We start from the raw sequence: 23,270 nt of genomic DNA on the forward strand, positions 1-23,270 counted from the left end.
TGGCTGTGAATCCAGCACTTAAGTAAAATTTCTAGAAGCTGCAGCTCAATTTGCCTCTGTCTTACTGATCTGTCTCCGTGCTGAGTGCTCATCACCCCTTCTCTGCATAGAATATAATAGGTTTTCACTTTCTAACGCCTCACTATGCTTGCAGACTGTTTTTCTTTCACCAAGACTAAGTTCAGCTTTGTTTTCAGAGTGGATGATGATTTCAAGAGTCATGGTGGAGGTTAAGTGGAAAGTGGCTTATAAGTGGAGAAAGAAGCAAATTTCTCAGATACAAAATATTACAGAATTTCTTACATTTGCTTGTACTATTCAGTTATGCAAAGTTTTTGGAAACCTCGTTAAAGATTTAAACTAAAGTACACAGAATAGTCTTGTGCAAAGTGGAAAATGATCAATGCATTTGGCCACTTATTCCATATATTTGTAGTTTCAGTTGACAGCACCAAAAAAAAAGAAAAATTCAACTTGACTGATCACATTTTTGTCTGACAGAAGTTTGTCACGAATGATCATTAACGTATAATTTCCAAACAATAGTTAACTTTTATACGTGTGGGCAGCTTTAGTTTACACAATTTTTTTTTATGATTTTTTGATTTAAACCATTCATTTTGATTGATATCAAATATTACATTGTGATCAGTTTTTATAAAATCTGAATTTTATACGTTGGCTAGTAAACAGCCTTGAAGGGATAATTAGACTACGTTCCCACGATGAAGTTTTGATGTTGCAGATTTTCGGCAAAATTTTTGCACCCAGTCATTAAAATAGGTTACTTGCATTTTTTCAAAAATACGCAGTGTAAAAAACTCACCAAAAACTCGCCGTGGCCTTACAATGACTTATTGAAAATTGATTGACGTAAAATTCTTTTTTCAGATTCCATCATCATGTCCTAAAAAAAAGGTTAACATGTACACCGTTTTACAGAATCTAAATGAGTCTCTCGCTGCTCTTAAACCATATATCAAAAGCAGCTTTATTCATTGCTTGCCTGTGAAGTGCGAAACAGGTAAGTGATCACAATCATGGCCACGTTTGGGCATATCCATTTGTTTTATGTTGAGGATCCACTCCAAACATCCAATGAGGGGGAATCGTCTTCTGTAGGGCGCTTGTAGTGCAGGAATCGTCTTCTGTAGGGTAATTGTAGTACAGGAATCGTCTTCTGTAGGACGCTTGTAGTACAGGAATCGTCTTCTGTAGGGCGATTGTAGTAGAGGAATCGTCTTCTGTAGGGCGATTGTAGTAGAGGAATCGTCTTCTGTAGGGCGCTTGTAGTACAGGAATCGTCTTCTGTAGGGCGCTTGTAGTACAGGAATTGTCTTCTGTAGGGCGCTTGTAGTACAGGAATCATCTTCTGTAGGGCGCTTGTAGTACAGGAATCGTCTTCTGTAGGGCGCTTGACGTACAGGAATTGTCTTCTGTAGGATGCTTGAAGTACAGGAATCGTCTTCTGTAGGGCGCTTGTAGTACAGGAATCGTCTTCTGTAGGGCGATTGTAGTAGAGGAATCGACTTCTGTAGGGCGCTTGAAGTACAGGAATCGTCTTCTGTAGGCCGCTGGTAGTACAGGAATCATCTTCTGTAGGCCGCTTGTAGTACAGGAATCGTCTCCTGTAGGGCGATTGTAGTACAGGAATCGTCTTCTGTAGTGCGCTTGTAGTACAGGAATCGTCTTCCGTTGGGCGCTTGAAGTACAGGAATCGTCTTCTGTTAGGCGCTTGAAGTACAGGAATCGTCTTCTGTAGGGTGATTGTAGTAGAGGAATCGTCTTCTGTAGGGCGCTTGAAGTACAGGAATCGTCTTCTGTAGGCCGCTGGTAGTACAGGAATCATCTTCTGTAGGCCGCTTGTAGTACAGGAATCGTCTTCTGTAGGGCGCTTGTAGTACAGGAATCGTCTTCTGTAGGGCGATTGTAGTAGAGGAATCGTCTTCTGTAGGGCGCTTGAAGTACAGGAATCGTCTTCTGTAGGCCGCTGGTAGTACAGGAATCATCTTCTGTAGGCCGCTTGTAGTACAGGAATCGTCTCCTGTAGGGCAATTGTAGTACAGGAATCGTCTTCTGTTTGGCGCTTGAAGTACAGGAATCGTCTTCTGTAGGGTGATTGTAGTAGAGGAATTGTCTTCTGTAGGGCGCTTGAAGTACAGGAATCGTCTTCTGTAGGGCGCTTGACGTACAGGACTCGTCTTCTGTAGGGCGCTTGAAGTACAGGAATCATCTTCTGTAGGGCGCTTGTAGTACAGGAATTGTCTTCTGTAGGGCTCTTGAAGTACAGGAATCGTCTTCTGTAGTGCGCTTGTAGTACAGGAATCGTCTTCCGTTGGGCGCTTGAAGTACAGGAATCGTCTTCTGTTTGGCGCTTGAAGTACAGGAATCGTCTTCTGTAGGGTGATTGTAGTAGAGGAATTGTCTTCTGTAGGGCGCTTGAAGTACAGGAATCGTCTTCTGTAGGGCGCTTGACGTACAGGACTCGTCTTCTGTAGGGCGCTTGAAGTACAGGAATCATCTTCTGTAGGGCGCTTGTAGTACAGGAATTGTCTTCTGTAGGGCTCTTGAAGTACAGGAATCGTCTTCTGTAGGGCGCTTGTAGTACAGGAATTGTCTTCTGTAGGGCTCTTGAAGTACAGGAATCGTCTTCTGTAGGGCGCTTGACATACAGGAATCGTCTTCTGTAGAGCTCTTGAAGTACAGGAATCGTCTTCTGTAGGGCGCTTGTAGTACAGGAATCATCTTCTGTACGGCGCTTGAAGTACAGGAATCGTCTTCTGTAGGGTGATTGTAGTAGAGGAATCGTCTTCTGTAGTGCGCTTGTAGTACAGGCTTCTGCTGTTAGGTGAATGTTCGCAGAACCCTTCTTAGTCAATATGCCAAACCATTGTATGGAAGGTCATGTTTGGCTGCAGTGATTTTTTTTCCGATGAGTTGTACAATCTTTTGCCTATTTTACCAAATTTTTTATTGAAAATGTGACAAAAATTGTCCAGTCATTCTGGAAGATCGACATTAGACCATTGATGAAGTCAAGGAGTCAACTGGGATTTCGAGGAGAAATTCCCGTGAGCACTTTTTTAATGGAAAAATTAGGTATGAACAGAGATTATTTTGAGAATGAAGTTACAAAATTTATGCTATTTCTTATAAATGAATTTTCTTTTTGGGTGGGACCCCTTCATAACAACCATTTCCTATTCAAACAAAAATGTATAGTGGCACATTGTTCTTCTGTCATCCATCACAAAAGATTGAGCAACTTGTTGAAACATCGGCTGGGATACCGAACATTCATCTAGTGGCAATTTACTGTTTGTTAAAATTTTCAGAAATTCCTGAGATAGTAACACTTTTCTTTTGTTTACAGCTGGTTGCCTTGGACACTGACCATCTCTGCTAGACAGAAGAACATGTGCAGTGTTTACAAGCTCATTTTTGTTGAGCTTGTAAGCACTGCACCGAAGCTGGCCAAGATTGCTGGAGCTCGCTGTTACCTCCTAATCCCGGCCAGCTTCATCGCAGTACTTACAACCTAAAAAGCAGCAGTGGTCATTCTACTATACAGCGAGATGTAAACAAAGGAACATTTAATATGTCAAAAACGGCTGTAAATTTTGTTAAGTTACAAATTGCAAAAGTCGTTGTTTTTACAAGCTTTTTCTAACAATATCCATCTATAAAGATGGGAATATTCTTTTATTAATCTTAATTTAAATAGTTTTTATTAAACTTAATTTTATTAATATTAATCTCTATGATAAATAAAGTAATATATAACTATAAGATTTGTTTGTAGCCATAAAGACGTAACAGACAGCACGAGGGCTGCAAACACAAAACGATACAGTATTTTTATCTAAGTTTAATTACAAATTTGGGTAACTTTTTTTTTATTTAAAATGCAAATGAAGCATTAGAATGGTTGCCTCTACTGAAGGCTTAAAGGGGGTGTCCAACATAGAAAGAAATCTTCCTAAAAAGTTGGGATTATTTTAAAATAGTAAAAGAAGCAATTCTCACTGGTTCTAAAGCTGGCGACTCCATTGGATAATGCTCTGGTGGTCTCTGTTTGGACAGGAACCAATGATGTGCTGTTCTTGGGTCACCTGACCACTGAGACTTTTGATTGGCTGCTGCAGTCATGTGACTGGAACGGGACATCATCAGATGTGCAATACTTGGGATCCCACATGTGTTGTACGTTACTATTAGTGATGAGCGAGCATGCTTATTACTCGAGATTTACGAGCATGCTCAGGTGTTTTCCGCGTATCTTCGGCGTGCTCAGGTGTTATGTTTGAGTCACTCCGTGCTCATGATTAGCGACTGTTTGACAGCTTTAATACATGTGAGGAATGCCTGTTTCTTAGGCATTCCTCACATGTATTAAAGCTATTAAACAGTCGCAAATCATGAGCACGGAGTGACTCAAACATAACACCCGAGCACGCTGAAGATACTCGCCGAGCACCCGAGCATGCTCGCCGAAAGAGTTAACAGAACATACTTGCTCATCACTAGTTACTATTTAAAGACCCATGATGGTTTGATCTATGCCATATGATAAAATCCCATGAGGCGCCCCTCAACAAATATCTAGGACATATTTGATATAGTAAAGCTAAAATGGTGACCATTGACACCAGTGGGGTATTTTACTTTATATACTCTAAGGATGTGTGATTGCATATACAATATGGCAATGTACATAATTTTTTTTCCAGCAGATGAGCAAGTCATTACAATGAAAAGTACTATTGAATCAAGAGGACCTAACCATGGTCTGCAAGATTCTACTATATATGTGTTACGTGAAGAACACACAACACCTACATTAAATATTAATGGTATGGTCCATACTTTTTGGGTGTAGCTGATTGTCTAATGCAAAAAAATAACACAAATTGAAAAAAATATATATAGACTCATAGCTAGGATATGGATAGAACCTTATTATTACTCGAGCATCTGAAAGATAGATCATAGTGTCATACACGAAGGAGTCAACTGTAAAGTTTTAATGACATAAAAAACAATGGTCCTGTATCTCTTTTGGTCCCCGCAGCCTGTAGACCCAATGATATCTGTCACACCTTGTATGAATTTGGTTGTACTCATTGATGTTATTTTATGTTTGCCAATAAGTGCTGGGTTTGTGGTTGGACTAGGAGGCGCAAGACATCTAGTCCTGTACTGATAATCTCCTGCTCATAAAACACTGATTGTATTGAAATAGCAAAACACACCCTAGTAAGTGACACATCGCTGGAATCCGGGTCTTTGCCCCCACTTCATGCTGCTCTCAGATTACATAGCAAAACTTGTTGACATATTCCCTTTAAAAACATATAAAAATATCAGACACATGGCACAGAAACTTCTACCCAACCCTTGATTTTTTGGGCTTGGCTTCTTTCTGGGGCAAACAGATAAACAAATGAAATCTTGGGTCATCCAAAAGCTGGTTTACATATGTTTGATGTTTTGTTTTTGTGCGTGTGTACTTTTAACAAATTTACTTCTAGAAGTACAATAAAACCCTGAATTGTAGGCAATTTGAATGTTAATAAGCTTTGTTCCCCATCTTAAAGGGGTTGTCCACTACTCGGACAACATCCTTTTCAAGCCTTATGTTTGTAAAATAATAACACTTATACTCACCTCTGTGCCAACTCCGTTCCAGCACTGTCTGCAATCGCTCTCCCGGGGCTCGTGTGACATTATTATGTCACGCGATCCCTGTTGCTGCACTCTCCCTGCCTTTCAACAAATCAAATACATTCTGAGGAAATGAGAGAGCAGTAGTGCTCACTTCCTCAGTATGTATCTGATTCAACTGAAGGAATAATGAATCTGATTTGTAAATTCCACCTAAATATATGTACACTTTGGCTCCAGTTAATCATTGCCTTTGCGCCAGGTTTTTTTTTTTGTTTAGTTTTATGTGCTTTGCGCTTTTTTAAATCATTATTCCATTTATGACATTTTTAAAGTTGATTTTATGTATGTTTGCCTGTTTTTTTTCCCGCTTTGTGGGCCGAGTTTAACAATTCCAGATGTTTTTGGCTGATTCCTCAATTGCAACTTTTTAAAAAGTCACAACATTTTGTGCAACTCCACTCCAGCTCCCCTCTCACCCCTACCTTTGAGTGGTTTTATGTATTTTAAAAATTGCATCATTTGAGTCATTTTGAAAAAGACGCAACATTTTGCTCAAAAATGGCTAAGGAATAGTTTATTACTTTGTGCCAAATTCATGAACTGCGTGCGCCATTTTGATGAATTTGGCGCAATAAACATCAGTGACTATTTCAAGACAAAAAAGAGACTTAAAAAAAACCCTCAAATGATAAATCAGGGCCTTTATATGCAATGCTTATAAAGATGCATTTATCCTGATCCCCGTCTCTTAACTTTTATTGTGTAGAATGGAATGCATCTGATTGTAAAGCAATACATTAAAAAAAAGTAAATTTTGCTAATATACTGCAAACTTTGGTCATTTTGTACTTTTTTTTTCTAGGTAGTTCATCAGATCATATCATTGACTCAGCGAAACAGTCCGGTGCAAGACATCGATATTGTTTGTTTCTCAGCGTATTCGTCATATTGTTTGTAGTAGGTATTATGGTGAGCACACAGAGTTAAATTGAATCATATTCCTTACTTAAAGGCGTTTTCCACCATTTTGATATTGATGACCTAACATCTGCATAGATCATTAATATCCCATCGGTGCGGATCCGACATCCGGCACCCTCACCTCTGACATGTAATCCCCCTTTACAGATAAACTTTTACTGTCTAATTTCTTAAAGGGAATCTGTTTTCAGGATATCACCCTAAACTATTTATATGTGCATGTAATTATTTTAAAGACAAGTCCATCAATACCTTTACATGGCCAGTCCTTTCTTCTGTTATTGAGAAATCAGTGTTTGAATTGATATGTAAATGAGGCTGAAGAGCTATATGTAGATCTGAAGCCTCTGTCACTCCAGCTCTATTCCCCACCCAGCGCCGCCTTTTCCTGCTTTACTGACAACCTCTATGCCTTGTGACTTCAGGGAAAGGAGCCATCAGTCATGTAGGAGGAGGCGACTCTGAGCCTCATTTGCGCATCAATTCAAACACTGATTTTTCAGTAGAATGGAAAGACATCATTAAAGATGAGTGGATCTTTTAAAATTAGAATGTGCAACATTTTTCTCCAAAATTTGGTTTGCGGCAAATAATTTGTGCGACACTTAATACTGGAAAACTGGTAATTGCTAGCAAAATACACATGGGGAGAAGAGAGAGAGAGGGGGAGACAGGACCCTGCTGACCATAAAAGCTCACACTATACAGGAGTGAGAGACAGGATCCCGCTGACCATAAGAGATTATACTCTACAGCAGTGAGAGACAGGACCCCTCTGACCATAAGAGCTTACACTCTACAGGAGAGTGAGAGTCAGGACCCCTCTGATTATAAGAGCTTACACTCTATAGGAGACTAAGAGAGAGAGATAGAGAGGACCCCGGTGACCTTAAAGACTTGTATTTTACAGGAGACTGAGAGAGATCGAGAGGATCCCGCTGACCATGAAAGCTTACACTCTACAGAATTGAGAGACAGGATCCCTCTGACCATAAAAGCATACACTCTACAGAATTGAGAGACAGGACCCCTCTGACCATAAGAGCTTACACTCTACAGGAGTGAGAGACAGGACCCCTCTGATTATAAGAGCTTACACTCTACAGTAGAGGGAGAGAGGATCCCTCTGATTATAAGAGCTTACAATCTATAGTAGACTGAGAGAGAGAGATAGAGGACCCCGGTGACCTTAAGGACTTGTATTCTACAGGAGACTGAGAGAGATCGAGAGGACCCCACTGACCTTAAGGACTTACACTCTACAGGAGACTGAGAGAGACAGATAGAGAGCACCCCCCTGACCTTAACGACTTAGACTCTACAGGAGACTGAGAGAGAAAGAGAGGATCCCGCTAATCTTAAGGACTTACACTCTACAGGAGACTGAGAGAGAGATAGAGAGGACCCTGCTGACCTTAAGGACTTACACTCAACAGGAGCCTGAGATAGGGATAGAGAGGACATCACTGACCTTAGGAACTTACACTCAACAAGAGACTGAAAGAGAGAGAGAGGACCAAGCTGACCTTAAGGACTTACAATCTACAGGATACTGAGATAGAGAGGACCCCGCTCACCTTAAGGACTTACACTCTACAGGATACTGAGATAGAGAGGACCCTGCTCACCTTAAGGACTTACACTCTACAGGATACTGAGATAGAGAGGACCCCGCTTACCTTAAGAGCTTACACTCTACAGGAGGCAGAGAGAGATAGATAGATATTACACCGCTGATCTTAAAGACTTACACTCTACAGGAGATAGAAAAAGAGAGAGAGAGAACCCTGCTGACCATAAGAGCTTACACTGTACAGGAGAGAGAGATAGTACCCGTCTAGCCATAAGAGCTTACACTCTACAGAAGAGACTTATCCAGTGACTCTGGAGATGGGAAAACAACTCTGCTGTATAAACTGTGCTCCACTGGAAACTGTTGATCTGTGATGGATCTGGTGCTGACCACCACTGTACACGGTGTGATCATCCGCTAGATGCTTTAGCTGCAAGACATTATGGGAAAGTCTGCACTAAAAAAGACATTTGTCTGCTCTCTGATGCTTCAGTACTCTGGGAAATGGTGGCTGACAATTTTTTTTTTTTTGCAAACCAAATCTTAAAGTTCTTTAATTTGTGTTGAACCAAAAATTTCAGGATATCTGACTCAAACTTGATCCTGTGGGATCAATTCGCTCATCTCTAGTAACCATATGTGTGTGGCTACCTCTTTAGTGCAAAGGTTGGACTTCTCATTGTTCGTTGGAACTCTCACCAGTCAAAAATAAATTACAGTAGTATATGTATGCAGGGCAGCAATGTGTCCATGATCCTGTGTACTGTACAGTTATATCTACGATTTGGAAAATCTCTTTACTAAGATAAGTTGGTTAATAATGCGAAGTAAAATTACATAGATACAGATGACTCGGAGCATATCTTTATTCTGCAAATTCGCACCATTTTAAAGTTTTCTTTTGCTGCTTAGTATTGAGCACTTACTATACATCTGGATCAAATCTAATAAAATATACTGATGTTGGTCCTCTGATTTTAATAGGTATTATTAGCATATGGGAAAAGTCGAAGTCAAGGTAATTACTCAAAATGTTGGCTACAATTCACATTAACCCAGGACTGCACTGTTACTTTAGTTGAGAAATTAGTGTATGAGTTTGGAGCTGTCCAATTCAGACACTCATGGAAACTTATAAAGTTTTGTACTGTTTAGTAGTAATGAGCAAATATTCTAAAATTCAACAGTTCAATCAATTTTGGCCAGGAAATTAAATTTGCATTATATTTATTAGTTGCGAATCCAATGTACATTATTATGTTCTGCCAAAGTAGAGTAACTAGAGTTTGATGGGTCTCGAAGCAAAATTTGGACATGGGCTCCCACCTGCTTCTTCATCTGATGTATGGGCCCTTATAGCATTTCAGATCCTATGAAGACATATACGTGTTTTGCCCCCCCATGTGATAATGCCCCCTGTCCTATAATAATGTCCCCAATCCTTTCCCCTTCCTTAAATAATGTCCCCCATCCTGGACCACTTCCTGTAATAATGTCCTCTATTCTATACCCCTAACTGTGATAATGTTCTCCATCCTATCCCCCTTTTTAGTAATAATTTCCCCCTACCCTAGGCTTCTTCCTGATAAAATGTCCTCCATCCTGGCCACTTCCTGGTATAATGTACCCCATCCAGGGATCCTTTCTTGGATAATGTCCACCACCCTGGTCCCCTTCCTGGAATAATGTCTCCCTTTCTTGGTATAATGTCCTCCCTCCTTGCCACCTTCCTGGTATAATGTCCCCCATCCTAGTATAGTATCCTCTATTCTAGGGCCCTTCCAGTAATAATTTCCCTGTTCTGCGGCTCTTCTGCAGCAAATGTAAGAAAAAAAAATGAACTATTCTTCTTACCTTCCCCCACTCCCACGACGTGCAGCATTCTCACCTAGAGCCGATGCAGAAGCCAGCAAATGACTTCATCTTGCAAGTTACAGACAGTGTATGACGTTACTGCCATGTGCCACCTGTGACAGGCACGCCAATGTCAGCTGCCAGCTTCTGATTGGTCAGTGGCTTGTTTTTAAATGCAGGGAGCTGGCGGGTCTCTGCGCCGCAATTCATTCCAACTGAACATGCGTCTTTGAATGCACATCCAACTGAAATAGCCACAGATGCCACCATGTTCCCCCTCCAGCGTGGGCAAGGAAGCAGACGCACCCTCTGTCACCACGATCGTTATGCCCTTGCCCAAAGCATATTTAACATGTGTAAAAAAAAAAAATTACAAAAATTATACTCATCTGACCCCTAGTGTTCCTCCGTGCAGCCTCCCTCCATTAAACTGTTTGTCCATAATTACCATTCTCAAGTATTGAGATAAAATGCAGGCCTGCAAGCCGAAGAACACCATGCCCACCGTGAAGCCTCAACCCCAGGAGTCCGGTTGCCACAGTGGCATTGCCTCCCTCACAAGGGGTGATGCCATGCCTGGAAGCAAGGAGGGGTCCCCTAATCAGGTTTTGCTAGCATGCAACACTTCCTGGCTCCAGACCAGCAAGGGGAGCTCCTCCCCTTAGCAACTGGATCTGGAGGCAGGGTTAGTTAGTGTGAGGAGAACAGACAGAAGTTGAAGTCAGGACGTCGACGAGGAAAGACCTAGGGAGTGGAGCTGCACGGCAGTTCACCCCAAAGGGAAGCGCAGAAGAACCGGACACCGGAGTCCGAGGTTGTGGGGCACCGAAAGCCCAGCAGCAGAAACCGAGGGCAGGAGACTGCAGGTCTCCTGGCCCCATCAGATGCCTGGAGGCTCAGCAGCACGATAGGGTCCAGCACCGCCATGTGTGAGTGACACTCCAGGAAGGCCCGAGCTGCCTGCCATACGGGTGAGCACAAAGACGTTTTACTCAGGGACGAGGGCCACAGCACAGCTATAAGCAGCAGGGCCAAAGAGGTAGCGCAAGGAGAAGGCCTACAACTCCACCTGGCTAGGTGGATCCCCCAACTTGCTTCCAGGCTGCCCGGACCTCTACTACCAGCTAGTACCCGTGCCCCTGTCTGTCTAACCACCGCAAGTAAAGATAAGAGGAAACTGCCATTAAGTTGTGGACTGATTATTAACTGCGCCATCCTCTGCACTACACCATAACAGCAACGTCTACACTGCCCTGGAGCTAAGCTCTACCTGTGGAGAGCTAAACCAACTCTGCTGCGTCATCATCAGCTCCAGAGGACCTGCTCCGCAGCGGCGGCTCCATATAGCCGCATACCACAGGTGGCGTCACGAACTGTATATAAAAACTATAAATCCCCTGTAAATAATACCCCCTTTTGTTGACCGCCCTGGGTCACAGACCGGGTCACCGCCACTGTGACATCTCCCCTAGCAACGACCGGCCCGGCACCGAGTACCCCACAGCTCAGGGGGCGCGTCACTGGCATTACGATTTGGGGGTAGTGTGCTGCAGTAGGCATTGGTGCATTTTACAAAGATGGTGTTATGAGGCAGGAAAGTCTTGCAGAGATAGTGAATCAACATCTAAAGACATCAGCCAGTAAATTAATGCCTGGGGGCAAATTGTTCTTCAAAATGGACAGTGACACCAGGCATACTTTCAAAGTTATTTAAAAATAGTTTAACCCCTTCCAAATATGACATACTATTTTGTCATTAGTCAGGTCCCCTTCTTTGAAGCAGTCTCAGAAACTGAGCTTACTATATTTCTGGCAGATGATGGCTGTTATTCAAGAGGGGGAACCTAGAACTGGGAGGGCGCAATATTCTAAATGCCCACCAGCCCGCCTGCAACATGATTATGGAGCCCCAACAGGTTGCCATAGCAGCTGGGAGTGTGCTGAAAACCACCTTGCCTGTCAGGACTGTGCTTCTATGAAGTCCAGCATGTGGCAGGGCTTCACAGGAGACCATAATTTTTACTATAAACTGCAACACTGTGGTATAGGCGGTTGGACGAGCTCCGTTTCAAGTCCCCTAAGGGGATTACAAAATACAGTAAATACTAAAACAAAAATGTAAAAAAATATAAATAAAATAAAAAATCTAAAAGTTTGATCTATTAAAATATAAAGTTAATTAACCTGATCGGTAAATGGTATAACAATAAAAAAATATCAAAATTTCACAATACCATTTTTTCAGTCGCTGCAATATTGCAAGAGAAAAAAAATACTATGAGAAATGATCACTACATTGTATCTAGCCAATAAAAACATCAGCTCCAGGTGCAAAAACAAGACCTCGCACAGCTCCATCCACCAAAAAATGAAGAGTCATGGGTCTCGAAACATGGCATGTTTTTTTTTTCTCTTCTTTTTACGAATTTCTGAATTATATTTTGTTACTGATATAAATAAAAATGTTCAAGTATGGTATCATATTATGACCTAGTAATATGCAGATTCATATTATCAGGTCATTAGGTGCTCAGGTAGGACTCTGTGCTCACAAGGGATTGTGCTCAGACAGGAGTGTGTGCTCACAGAAGTGTGTGTGCTCAGGCAGGAGTATGTGCTTGCGGGAGTGTGTGTGCTCAGGCAGGAGTATGTGCTTAATATACACAGAAGGGCCTTCATGTTTTAAATAATCGTGGCAGAGCGCCAGTTTAAAGAATACATGGCTAATAATTACCACAAGCCTACTCAACATTAAATATAATAATAGGAGAAACAGAGTACGTATAGGCGTAAAAACAGTATAACTTTATTAAATGCCAAATATAAAAGCGGCCACTAAAGGTGGCGGCATAAAATAGACAATAGATTACAAAATGCAGCACATAGTAATGTGTATACAAAGTATATATACTTAGGGAAAAGCTTCCTCAAGGAGAAGGAGGAAGGAAAAGGCAAGCACAAAAAGATATAGTACACATCATACAAATGCCCAACTCCATACAAGTGTACAGATGAATATACAATGTCAATATAAGTACCAATGTCGCTTACCAAACACAATTATAAATAGAGGTAAGAGACAGGCCAAGGACTATATCTTTTTGTGCTTGCCTTTTCCTTCCTCCTTCTCCTTGAGGAAGCTTTTCCCTAAGTATATATACTTTGTATACACATTACTATGTGCTGCATTTTGTAATCTATTGTCTATTTTATGCCGCCACCTTTAGTGGCCGCTTTTATATTTGGCATTTAATAAAGTTATACTGTTTTTACGCCTATACGTACTCTGTTTCTCCTATTATTATAGGAGTATGTGCTTGCGGGAGTGTGTGTGCTCAGGCAGGAGTATGTGCTTGCGGGAGTGTGTGTGCTCAGGCAGGAGTATGTGCTTGCGGGAGTGTGTGTGCTCAGGCAGGAGTATGTGCTTGCGGGAGTGTGTGTGCTCAAAAGTGTGTATGCTCAGGCAAGAGTGTGTGCTCACAGAAGTGTGTATGCTCAGGCAGGAGTGTGTGCTCACAGAAGTGTGTATGCTCAGGCAGGAGTGCGTGCTCACAGAAGTGTGTGTGCTCAGGCAGGAGTGTGTGCTCACAGAAGTGTGTATGCTCAGGCAGGAGTGCGTGCTCACAGAAGTGTGTGTGCTCAGGCAGGAGTGTGTGCTCACAGAAGTGTGTGTGCTCAGGCAGGAGTGTGTGCTCACAGAAGTGTGTGTGCTCAGGCAGGAGTGTGTGCTCACAGAAGTGTGTATGCTCAGGCAGGAGTGCGTGCTCACAGAAGTGTGTGTGCTCAGGCAGGAGTGTGTGCTCACAGAAGTGTGTGTGCTCAGGCAGGAGTGTGTGCTCACAGAAGTGTGTGTGCTCAGGCAGGAGTGTGTGCTCACAGAAGTGTGTGTGTGCATGCAGGAGCTGTGAGCTGCAGACTTCTCAGGGGTCTTTTGAGCAATCGGTGGGAATTTTAAGACTCGAATCCTCATAAATCTACAGGCACTTAAAGGGACAAAAAATTATCACATTTATTGGCAAACGTTTAATTACTGTTTAAAGTACATAGAATTGTTGCATACTATTATTTATAGAAAAGTATATACCCCCATAATTTTGTAAATTAGGTGTTTACAACTTTATGTTTCCTCCATTAATCTGTGATTTCTATATCTGTATCTTTAGATCTATCTCTAACATCGTAAAGATCTCAGCCTCATTGCTTTCTCACAGCCGGACTATCTTGAATATTATGACTTTGTACGCCATGCACTTTTTTTCTCGGCTTACATTTATAAGCTCTAAATTCAGCCTCTGCATCCGTCCTGTAAGACTCCTTCATAGGAATCTATGATGTTCTTCAGGACAGCAAAGCGAAGAGGGAACCTTAAAACGGAGCAAGAAGGAGACGAAATTAACACGAACCCTTAAATGGTTAAAGATGGGGAATATAAAACACTGTTCAACTTTTTTTCTTTATTTTGGACTTGTTTTGTGGCATTCAAGGCATAGGAATTGGAATATATGTGCCAAACTTGAAATCATGCTAACTGGACCTAGCTACATGAAAGAGAAATCAATGCTTGGGTGTTACCTGCCACATCCATTTATATAATGCTGACATTCGTAGGGTGTATTCACAATTCGGTTCATTGTGATATCATGAATGTGTCTACAGTCCTGTAGGGGAAAAAACACTTCTAATGAAACATGTAAAGATATATTCACATTCGCAGGAGCAAAAATATTCATTGTATTGTGTTTACAAATACCTATTAAAATGTGATACATGTTAACAAATTCTCAGCTTTGGCTACAGGAAATGGAATAAATTCATCTGGAATGAAGCTGAGCTATCTATATCAGAAAAAGGGAATAAAACTAGAAAAATGCATAGGAATAGTTCACATTAGGTAGCAAACCATGGTAGGTGTTGTGAAACCCCTTTTATGTTATATGGGACTGATGCCATTTAGTGTTAAATGAGCAAAATTTCCGAAAGAGGTATATACCATTAAAAAGGCAAGCCCCCTGCAGGAAATGGAATAAATTCATCTGGAATGAAGCTGAGCTATCTATATCAGAAAAGGGAATAAAACTAGAAAAATGCATAGACATAGTTCACACTAGGCAGCAAACCATGGCAGATGATGTGAAACTTTCATACTATAATTACGGGACAGATGCCAGTTAGTGTTAAACACTGCAATGAGCAAAATTGCTGAAAGAAGTATATACTATTAAAAAGGCAGGAAATTGAACAGGAACTTCGCACTAGTTCTAGAATCTGTAAAGTGTTACACATTGGAAGCAGTATGTGAGCAAACTTGGCAATTTTCACATTTAAAGTGGAAATGTTTTTTACTTTTTGTTTTTTTTTCATAAACCAATAGTACACATGAAAACAATTTACTTTCTAATATACAATACAGACCAAACGTTTGGACACACCTTCTCATTTAAAGATTTTTCTGTATTTTCATGACTATGAAAATTGTACAGTCACACTGAAGGCATCAAAGCTATGAATTAACACATGTGGAATTATATACTTAACAAAAAAGTGTGAAACAACTGAAAATATGTCTTATATTCTAGGTTCTTCAAAGTAGCCACCTTTTGCTTTGATGACTGCTTTGCACACTCTTGGCATTCTCTTGATGAGCTTCAAGAGGTAGTCACCGGAAATGGTCTTCCAACAATCTTGAAGGAGTTCCCAGAGATGCTTAGCACTTGTTGGCCCTTTTGCCTTCACTCTGCAGTCCAGCTCACCCCAAACCATCTCGATTGGGTTCAGTTTTGGTGACTGTGGAGGCCAGGTCATCTGGCGTAGCACCCCATCACTCTCGTTCTTGGTCAAATAGCCCTTACACAGCCTGGAGGTGTGTTTGGGGTCATTGTCCTGTTGAAAAATAAATGATGGTCCAACTAAACGCAAACCAGATGGAATAGCATGCCGCTGCGAGATGCTGTGGTAGCCATGCTGGTTCAGTATGCCTTCAATTTTGAATAAATCCCCAACAGTGTCACCAGCAAAGCACCCCCACACCATCACACCTCCTCCTCCATGCTTCACGGTGGGAACCAGGCATGTAGAGTCCATCTGTTCACCTTTTCTGCGTCGCACAAAGACACGGTGGTTGGAACCAAAGATCTCAGATTTGGACTCATCAGACCAAAGCACAGATTTCCACTGGTCTAATGTCCATTCCTTGTGTTCTTTAGCTCAAACAAGTCTCTTCTGCTTGTTGCCTGTCCTTAGCAGTGGTTTCCTAGCTGCTATTTTACCATGAAGGCCTGCTGCACAAAGTCTCCTCTTAACAGTTGTTGAAGAGATGTGTCTGCTGCTAGAACTCTGTGTGGCATTGACCTGGTCTTAAAGCTGTTAACCTTCGATTTCTGAGGCTGGTGACTCGGATAAACTTATCCTCAGAAGCAGAGGTGACTCTTGGTCTTCCTTTTCTGGGGCGGTCATCATGTGAGCCAGTTTCTTTGTAGCGCTTGATGGTTTTTGCAACTGCACTTGGAGACACTTTGAAAGTTTTCCCAATTTTTTGGACTGACTGATCTTCATTTCTTAAAGTAATGATGGCCACTCGTTTTTCTTTACTTAGCTGCTTTTTTCTTGCCATAATACGAATTCTAACAGTCTATTCAGTAGGACTATCAGCTGTGTATCCACCTGACTTCTGCACAACACAACTGATGGTCCCAACCACATTTATAAGGCAAGAAATCCCACTTATTAAAACTGACAGGGCACACCTGTGAAGTGAAAACCATTTCCGGTGACTACCTCTTGAAGCTCATCAAGAGAATGCCAAGAGTGTGCAAAGCAGTCATCAAAGCAAAAGGTGGCTACTTTGAAGAACCTAGAATGTAAGACATATTTTCAGTTGTTTCACACTTTTTTGTTAAGTATATAATTCCACATGTGTTAATTCATAGTTTTGATGCCTTCAGTGTGAATGTACAATTTTCATTGTCATGAAAATACAGAAAAATCTTTAAATGAGAAGGTGTGTCCAAACCTTTGGTCTGTACTGTATCTTAACAGAGAAATCTGTTTCTTTCTCCTCCTGGGCTGATTTTTCACTCTAAAAATGATGTAATCAGTGGTAAAATCTATTTAATTGAAGACAGATTTTTACATTACCGAGGGTAACGATGACAGTTGGTGCTTATTAGATTCTATGGAAATGGGGGAGGAGCTAGAGGCAGAAACAGATATTTGCAAGCTCTTTAAAAAATGACAGTTACAGTTTAAATATTGTGATATGTATTTTTTAAAACTTTGGTTGCCATGGTTCCAATTTGCAGAAAAGATCTTTGTTAGGGAACCCTAAACTATAGGAATTCGAAAGGGAATATTTATTGTGGCAAATGTTCCTTTGTGCTGGGGGCTAGCATTAGTGAGGAAGGGGAATAGGGCACTAATAAGCTACTCACCTTTGACTAGTATATTTATATACATGACGAACACAGTGTGATAAACCCTTAAAGCGAACCTGTCAATACATTCACACTACTTGAACCATTGGTCTGGTTGTGTGATTGCAGTCTGGTATGTTTTATGGCATTTAGGGAAACGTAGTTTGAAAAGCCGGCTGCGCATTATAGGTAGAGAGCTGACTACGATGACATGACCGGCTGGCTTCTCCCTCATCCCGATCCAGTTGATACATACAGTGGTTTGCGAAAGTATTCACCCCCTTGGCATTTTTCGTGTTTTGCTACCTCACAACCTGGAATTTCACTTTTTTTTTGAGAGTTTGCATCAGTTCATATAAAGAACATGCCTACAACTGTGAACATTTAATTTTAGTTTTATTTTTCTATTTTTATTGTGAAGCAAATAACAAATAGGACAAAATAACTGAAAACTTTAGTGCGCATAACTATTCACCCCCCTAAAGTTAGTACTTTGTAGAGCCTCCTTTTGCCGCAATTACAGCTGGAAGTCACTTTGGATAAGTCTCTATGAGCTTTCTACATCTTGCCACTGGGATTTTTTTCCAATCCTCAAGGCAAAACTGAAAGACTGAAACAGGTTTTGCTCAAGAATATTCCTGTGTTTCTCACCATCCATCTTCTCCTTGGCTCAGACCATTTTCCCTGTCCCTGCTGCTGAAAAACTTCCCCACAGCATAATTCTGCCACCACCACATTTCACTGTGGGGATGGTGTTCTTAGGGTGATGAGCTGTGTTAGTTTGCTGCCTGACATAGCTTTTACCTTCATGGCCAAAAAGTTACATTTTGGTCCCATCTGACCACAGGATACGATGTAAAAACTACTGCGCTCCTGGGATGAGTAGGTGCTCAAGAAGGGTCCAAACCCAGAGACTTGCACGAGAAAAACTTGCCACTCATATGACTCAAGTAATATTTTCTCAATATTTAATGGGAAAAGTACAAAAAACAAAACAGACATTTTGACGACTGCTGACCTTCAGCAGTGTACTACAAAAATAACAACAAAGAACAATCAAATAAGTATAGTAATACATTAAACATTTTATGTAAAGAAGTCATGTGTTACAGGCATAATTAGTTAAACAACAGGGAAACAAATTCAAGTTCATAGGAAAGAGGATCAGGGAAGGAGGGGAAGGGAAAAGAATGAAAACCATACCAGTATAATGCGACCCGTAGGTATGTGTCCCATAGGTGCGGTAGCTGTGGATGATGGCACAGTATGAGAATACAATAAAAGTACCTAAGTACCATCAGGAAAGGAAAAAGGTGATGGAGAACATACCTTAATGTGGAGGAAGAAAGATAGGATTCTTGGCGCTTGGAGCGTGCTATCCGCTGCTTGTTCCTATGAGCGCCAGGAATGTGTGGCTATAGGGGTGTTAAATAGTGTGTGAGCAGGGCCCAAGAGATAGGGGGAGACAGGTGATTGGTGGCAGTGGAGACATCGCTCCAGAATTGGTGTGGTGAAGGACCTGCGCGACCGTAAGTGACGTCACAGTGACGTCGCCAGGTTCTGCAGCTTGTCGGTGGGTCATGTGACCGGAAGTGATGTCGCTAGTGCGTTCCACCACCGGAATGGTGCGTTCCACAGTGTTGTAGGTCTGGTATAGGGCTGGGGATGAGAGGTATGGATGGACCAGAGGTGCCAAAGTTTGTTCCTATAGGAGAAGCATTAGAAGGATGGGATTCAGGAGGGGAACAGGAGGTCTAGGACTGATTCTAGGAGACAAAAAAAACATGTTAGGAATATGCATAATAGCTCAATTAAGATAAACCATACCTCACAGGGTAATTATAAGCCACAGTAGTCATCAATAAAATGTATAAACAAAATTTATAAACACATCATGGAAAGGAATAGATACCAAAAGCACATTGTTGGTGTATAGTCTCCGGGGATATTGTTAAGCCAGTCAGATAAATGAGAGTAGGTCATATTCCCTGTTTAACCCTTTTGGGCTTAAGGATTGTAATTCTTGTATCCAGTAAGCCTCCCTGAATTTGAGTATGTGAATATGATCTCCTCAATGCCTCGGAGGAGGGACATGCTCAATGACCTGGAATTTCAATTGCGATACTGAGTGACCAGCAGATGTAAAGTGATATGGTAGTGGAAGAATCTGCAAAAATCTGCAGCGAATGGTAGATTTATGCTTGGATATTCGGTCTTTGATAGGTTGCTTACAATTTTTGTGTGTAAGTGAAGGCTTTTTTTATGCCCACTCTTTCATAAAGGCCACCACTATGGAGTGTACGGCTTATTGTGGTCGTATGGACAGATACCCAAGTCTCTGCTTGGGAACTCTGCAGCTCCTTCAGTCTTACCTTTAGTCTTTGTGTTGCCTTTCTGATTAATGCCCTCCTAGCCTGGGCTGAGAGTTTTGGTGGGCGCCCTCTCTTGGCCGGTTTGTTGTGGTACCTCGTTCTTTCCATTTGATGATAATGGATTTGATGGTGCTCTGGGGAATCATCAGAGATTGGGATATTTTTTTATAACCCAACCCTGACTTGTATTTCTCAACAACTTTATCCATGACTTGTTTGGAGATCTCCTTGGTCTTCATGGTGTTGTTTGGAGATCTCCTTGGTCTTCATGGTGGTGTTTGGAGATCTCCTTGGTCTTCATGGTGTTGTTTGGAGATCTCCTTGGTCTTCATGGTGTTGTTTGGAGATCTCCTTGGTCTTCATATTGTATTTTGGAGATCTCCTTGGTCTTCATGGTGTTGTTTGGAGATCTCCTTGGTCATCATGGTGTTGTTTGGAGATCTCGTTGGTCTTCATATTGTTGTTTGGAGATCTCCTTGGTCTTTATGGTGTTGTTTGGTTAGTGGTGCCTCTTGTTAATGGTGTTTAAGACTCTGTGGCCTTTCAGAAAGGGTAAAGTGTATATACTGGCAGACATGTGACACTTAGATTGCAAACAGGTGGATTTCCTTTCATTAAGCATGTGACTTATGAAGGTATTTACATGCGCCAGAGATTTTTAGGGACTTCATAGTAAAAGGGGTGAATACATATGCACATGCCAATTTTTAGTTACTTGATCCCATAAATGTAATTTATGCCTATATTTTTCTCACTTCACTTCACCAACTTAGACTATTTAGTGCTGATGCATCACACACAAATCGTATTATGAAAATATTTAAATACAGGTTGTAATGTGAAAAAATAGGTAAAAAGCCGAGGGGGTGAATACTTTCACAAGCCACTGTAGATGGAAACCAGTCAATCATCTGGATCAATGCTAGGCACCAGATTAAAAAAAGTCACTTAAAAAGCGTAACCATAATTTTTATTTCAGAAATCAATAGTACACATGAAAATAAGCCACTTTGTAATATATCTTATTAGCAAAATACACTTCGTTCTCCTCATGGACTGACTATTTGATTGACCATCAGTTTTGAACGGAATAAACATTTAATCCCCTTAACGATAAATGAAGGATATATCCATCATTGAGTGAAGTTTTTGCATTATGACGGATAGATTTCACAAGATTGCAGATGGAGCATGGCTGTAATACATATAATACACAGCCATGCGACCTTCCCAATCACTGGGGTCAAAGTTACCGTAGTTCTGCCATTGCAATCTGTCTGCTAGTCTGTGCCGGAAACTCGGCATATTTGTTGCCTATCAGAGTAACACTGAAGGCAATAATTCTTTGAAATACTATGTATTCCGAAGCTTCATATAAGTGATCAAAAGCTTAATTTATTTTCAAGAAAACTTTAATTTAAAAACCCATCCCTCAAGAAAAATAGAAAATTTATATAAGAAGAAATATTCTAAAAAGGAAATCCTCATACAGCAGCATTGACTAAATAAAAATGAAAAAGGTATGTCTCTTTGAATGCAAGGATAAAAAATTTAAAGCAATTACTTGGTCACAAATTGGCTAATAAATTTAAAGAAGTCTAACAATGTAAATCCTGACAGTGTGTAGCAGACACACTGTTAGGATTGAGATCTACTTCACGCTCTTAGCGGTTGTTGTGTGACTGCTCCTATACGATTTGCATGCTTGTGATCTTGTGTTGACCCTTTCTCTTCCATCTTTTCTCAATGCTTCAATCAAATACCAATCAAATACAGAAAATGATACCAGCTTATAGAGAATTTATTTCATTACGACAATCACAATCAAATCATAAAGATCCTGAACAAACCTTATAATGTCCCCCATCTGCTGCTCCTTCCAGCAATAATATCCCCCATTCTGGGTCACTTCCTAGTATAATGCCCTCCATCCTAGGCATTTTCCTGGTATAATGCCATCCATCCTGGACCCTTTCAGTAATAATGTTCCCATTCCTTGTATAATGTCCTCCATCCTGGGCCCTGTCGTAGTATAATGTCCTCCACTCTGGTATAATGTCCCCATCCTTGTAGAACTTCCTTCATTTTGGGCCCCTTCCTGGTATAATATCTCACTTCCTGATATAATGTCCCCCATCCTGATATAATGTCCTCCATTCTGGTATTAATGTCTTCCATCCTATGCCCCTTCCTTGTATAATGTCTCCCTTCTTGGTATAATGTCCCCAATACTGATATTATGTCTTCTATTCTGGGCCCCTTCAGGATATAATGTCCTCCATACTGGTATTATGTCATCCATCTTGGTATAATATCCTCCATTCTGGGCCCCTTCCAGCAATAATATCCCTTTTCTGCAGCTCTTACCCAACAAATGTAAAAAAAATAAATGATTCTTGTTACCGCCCCCACTCCCATGATGTGTGGCATTCTCTTCCATAGCAGGCACAGAAGTCGGCAAATGACATCACTAACATGTGCCACCCGTTCCATAACAGGCGTTCTGAAGTCAGCTGCAATCCTCTGATTGGCCGTCAGCGTATATTGCAGTGCAGGTAGCCGGCAGGTCTCTGTGCCAAAATACATCTAGCTGAATGTGTTCCCGGGGACACACATCCAGCAGATATAGGCGCAGGCATCAGCTGACCCTTCTCCAGCATGGGTACGGTCGCAACTGTGATTTTTACACCCACTTTTAGAAGGTCCGAATGTGATGGATATAAATACAAATGGTTTATTTTCTTTTGAATGTGCATCTTTTATATATTGTACCATCCAGGGGCCTCATTTATAATTTGTATACAGATCGGTTGATAAAATTCTGCCAATTTTTATTTTCTTCTTTTTGTCTTGCTCAGCACTGCCACCCCATCTTCTGTTCCCAATCCCTATCCCCGATCTCACAACCCTAAGGGGATAAACATTTGCATCAACCATCATGTGAATGATATTACAGACAAACCTATTGACGAATTATTGTTGACATTTTATAATTTATATTACTTGATAAATCGACCCTTTTATTTAATAAGTGCACTGAGAACTTGTTTTTAATTTGAACAGTCATTTTTGCTAAAAGATTGCCTTTATGTTTCATAATAACAAGAAAAAAATATAACCACTACTGGAAACTCTGCAGCATCTATTTGCAGAATAAAAGTGAATTTTCATACATTTTTAACATTTTGCATGAAGAGCAAAAACTTAACATTGTTTCCATTTGTAAGGTGTTTTTACACTTTTGCAAACAATTGTTTTATAGGTCTTATGCTTATATAAACCTACAGTATGTGTCTCTATTGTCACAGGCTACTAATAAACACTGTAAACTATGTATGTGCCATCTGACTTTAGTATGTATCAGTAGCCGTGCACTATTTATTGGTGCATTTGTAAAGTGAGATGCTGCTTATT

At 41.0% G+C, this 23,270-nt stretch overlaps 1 protein-coding gene across 9 annotated transcripts in view; it reads left to right on the forward strand.

Moving 5' to 3' along the window:
* FLT3LG (fms related receptor tyrosine kinase 3 ligand) overlaps window positions 1–15,511 on the forward strand; it is a 112,661-nt gene extending 97,150 nt beyond the window's left edge. Inside the window, exons 6-10 of one of the 9 annotated variants that reach the window (XM_073656458.1) lie at window positions 892–1,024; window positions 4,731–4,853; window positions 6,530–6,636; window positions 9,206–9,239; window positions 14,239–15,510. In XM_073656458.1, the coding sequence (XP_073512559.1) occupies window positions 892–1,024; window positions 4,731–4,853; window positions 6,530–6,636; window positions 9,206–9,239; window positions 14,239–14,258 (417 nt within the window). In that variant the 3' untranslated portion in view covers window positions 14,259–15,510. Of the gene's footprint in view, window positions 1–891; window positions 1,025–4,730; window positions 4,854–6,529; window positions 6,637–9,205; window positions 9,240–14,238 lie in introns of all 9 variants that reach the window. The other 8 variants (XM_073656459.1, XM_073656460.1, XM_073656466.1 and 5 more) reach the window with 8 other exon arrangements.
* The last annotated feature ends 7,759 nt before the right edge of the window (window positions 15,512–23,270 follow it).

The sequence above is a fragment of the Phyllobates terribilis genome, unplaced genomic scaffold, assembly GCF_046119375.1.
Source record: "Phyllobates terribilis strain yellow unplaced genomic scaffold, ASM4611937v1 Scaffold_12__6_contigs__length_324123572, whole genome shotgun sequence".
NCBI lineage: Eukaryota > Metazoa > Chordata > Amphibia > Anura > Dendrobatidae > Phyllobates > Phyllobates terribilis.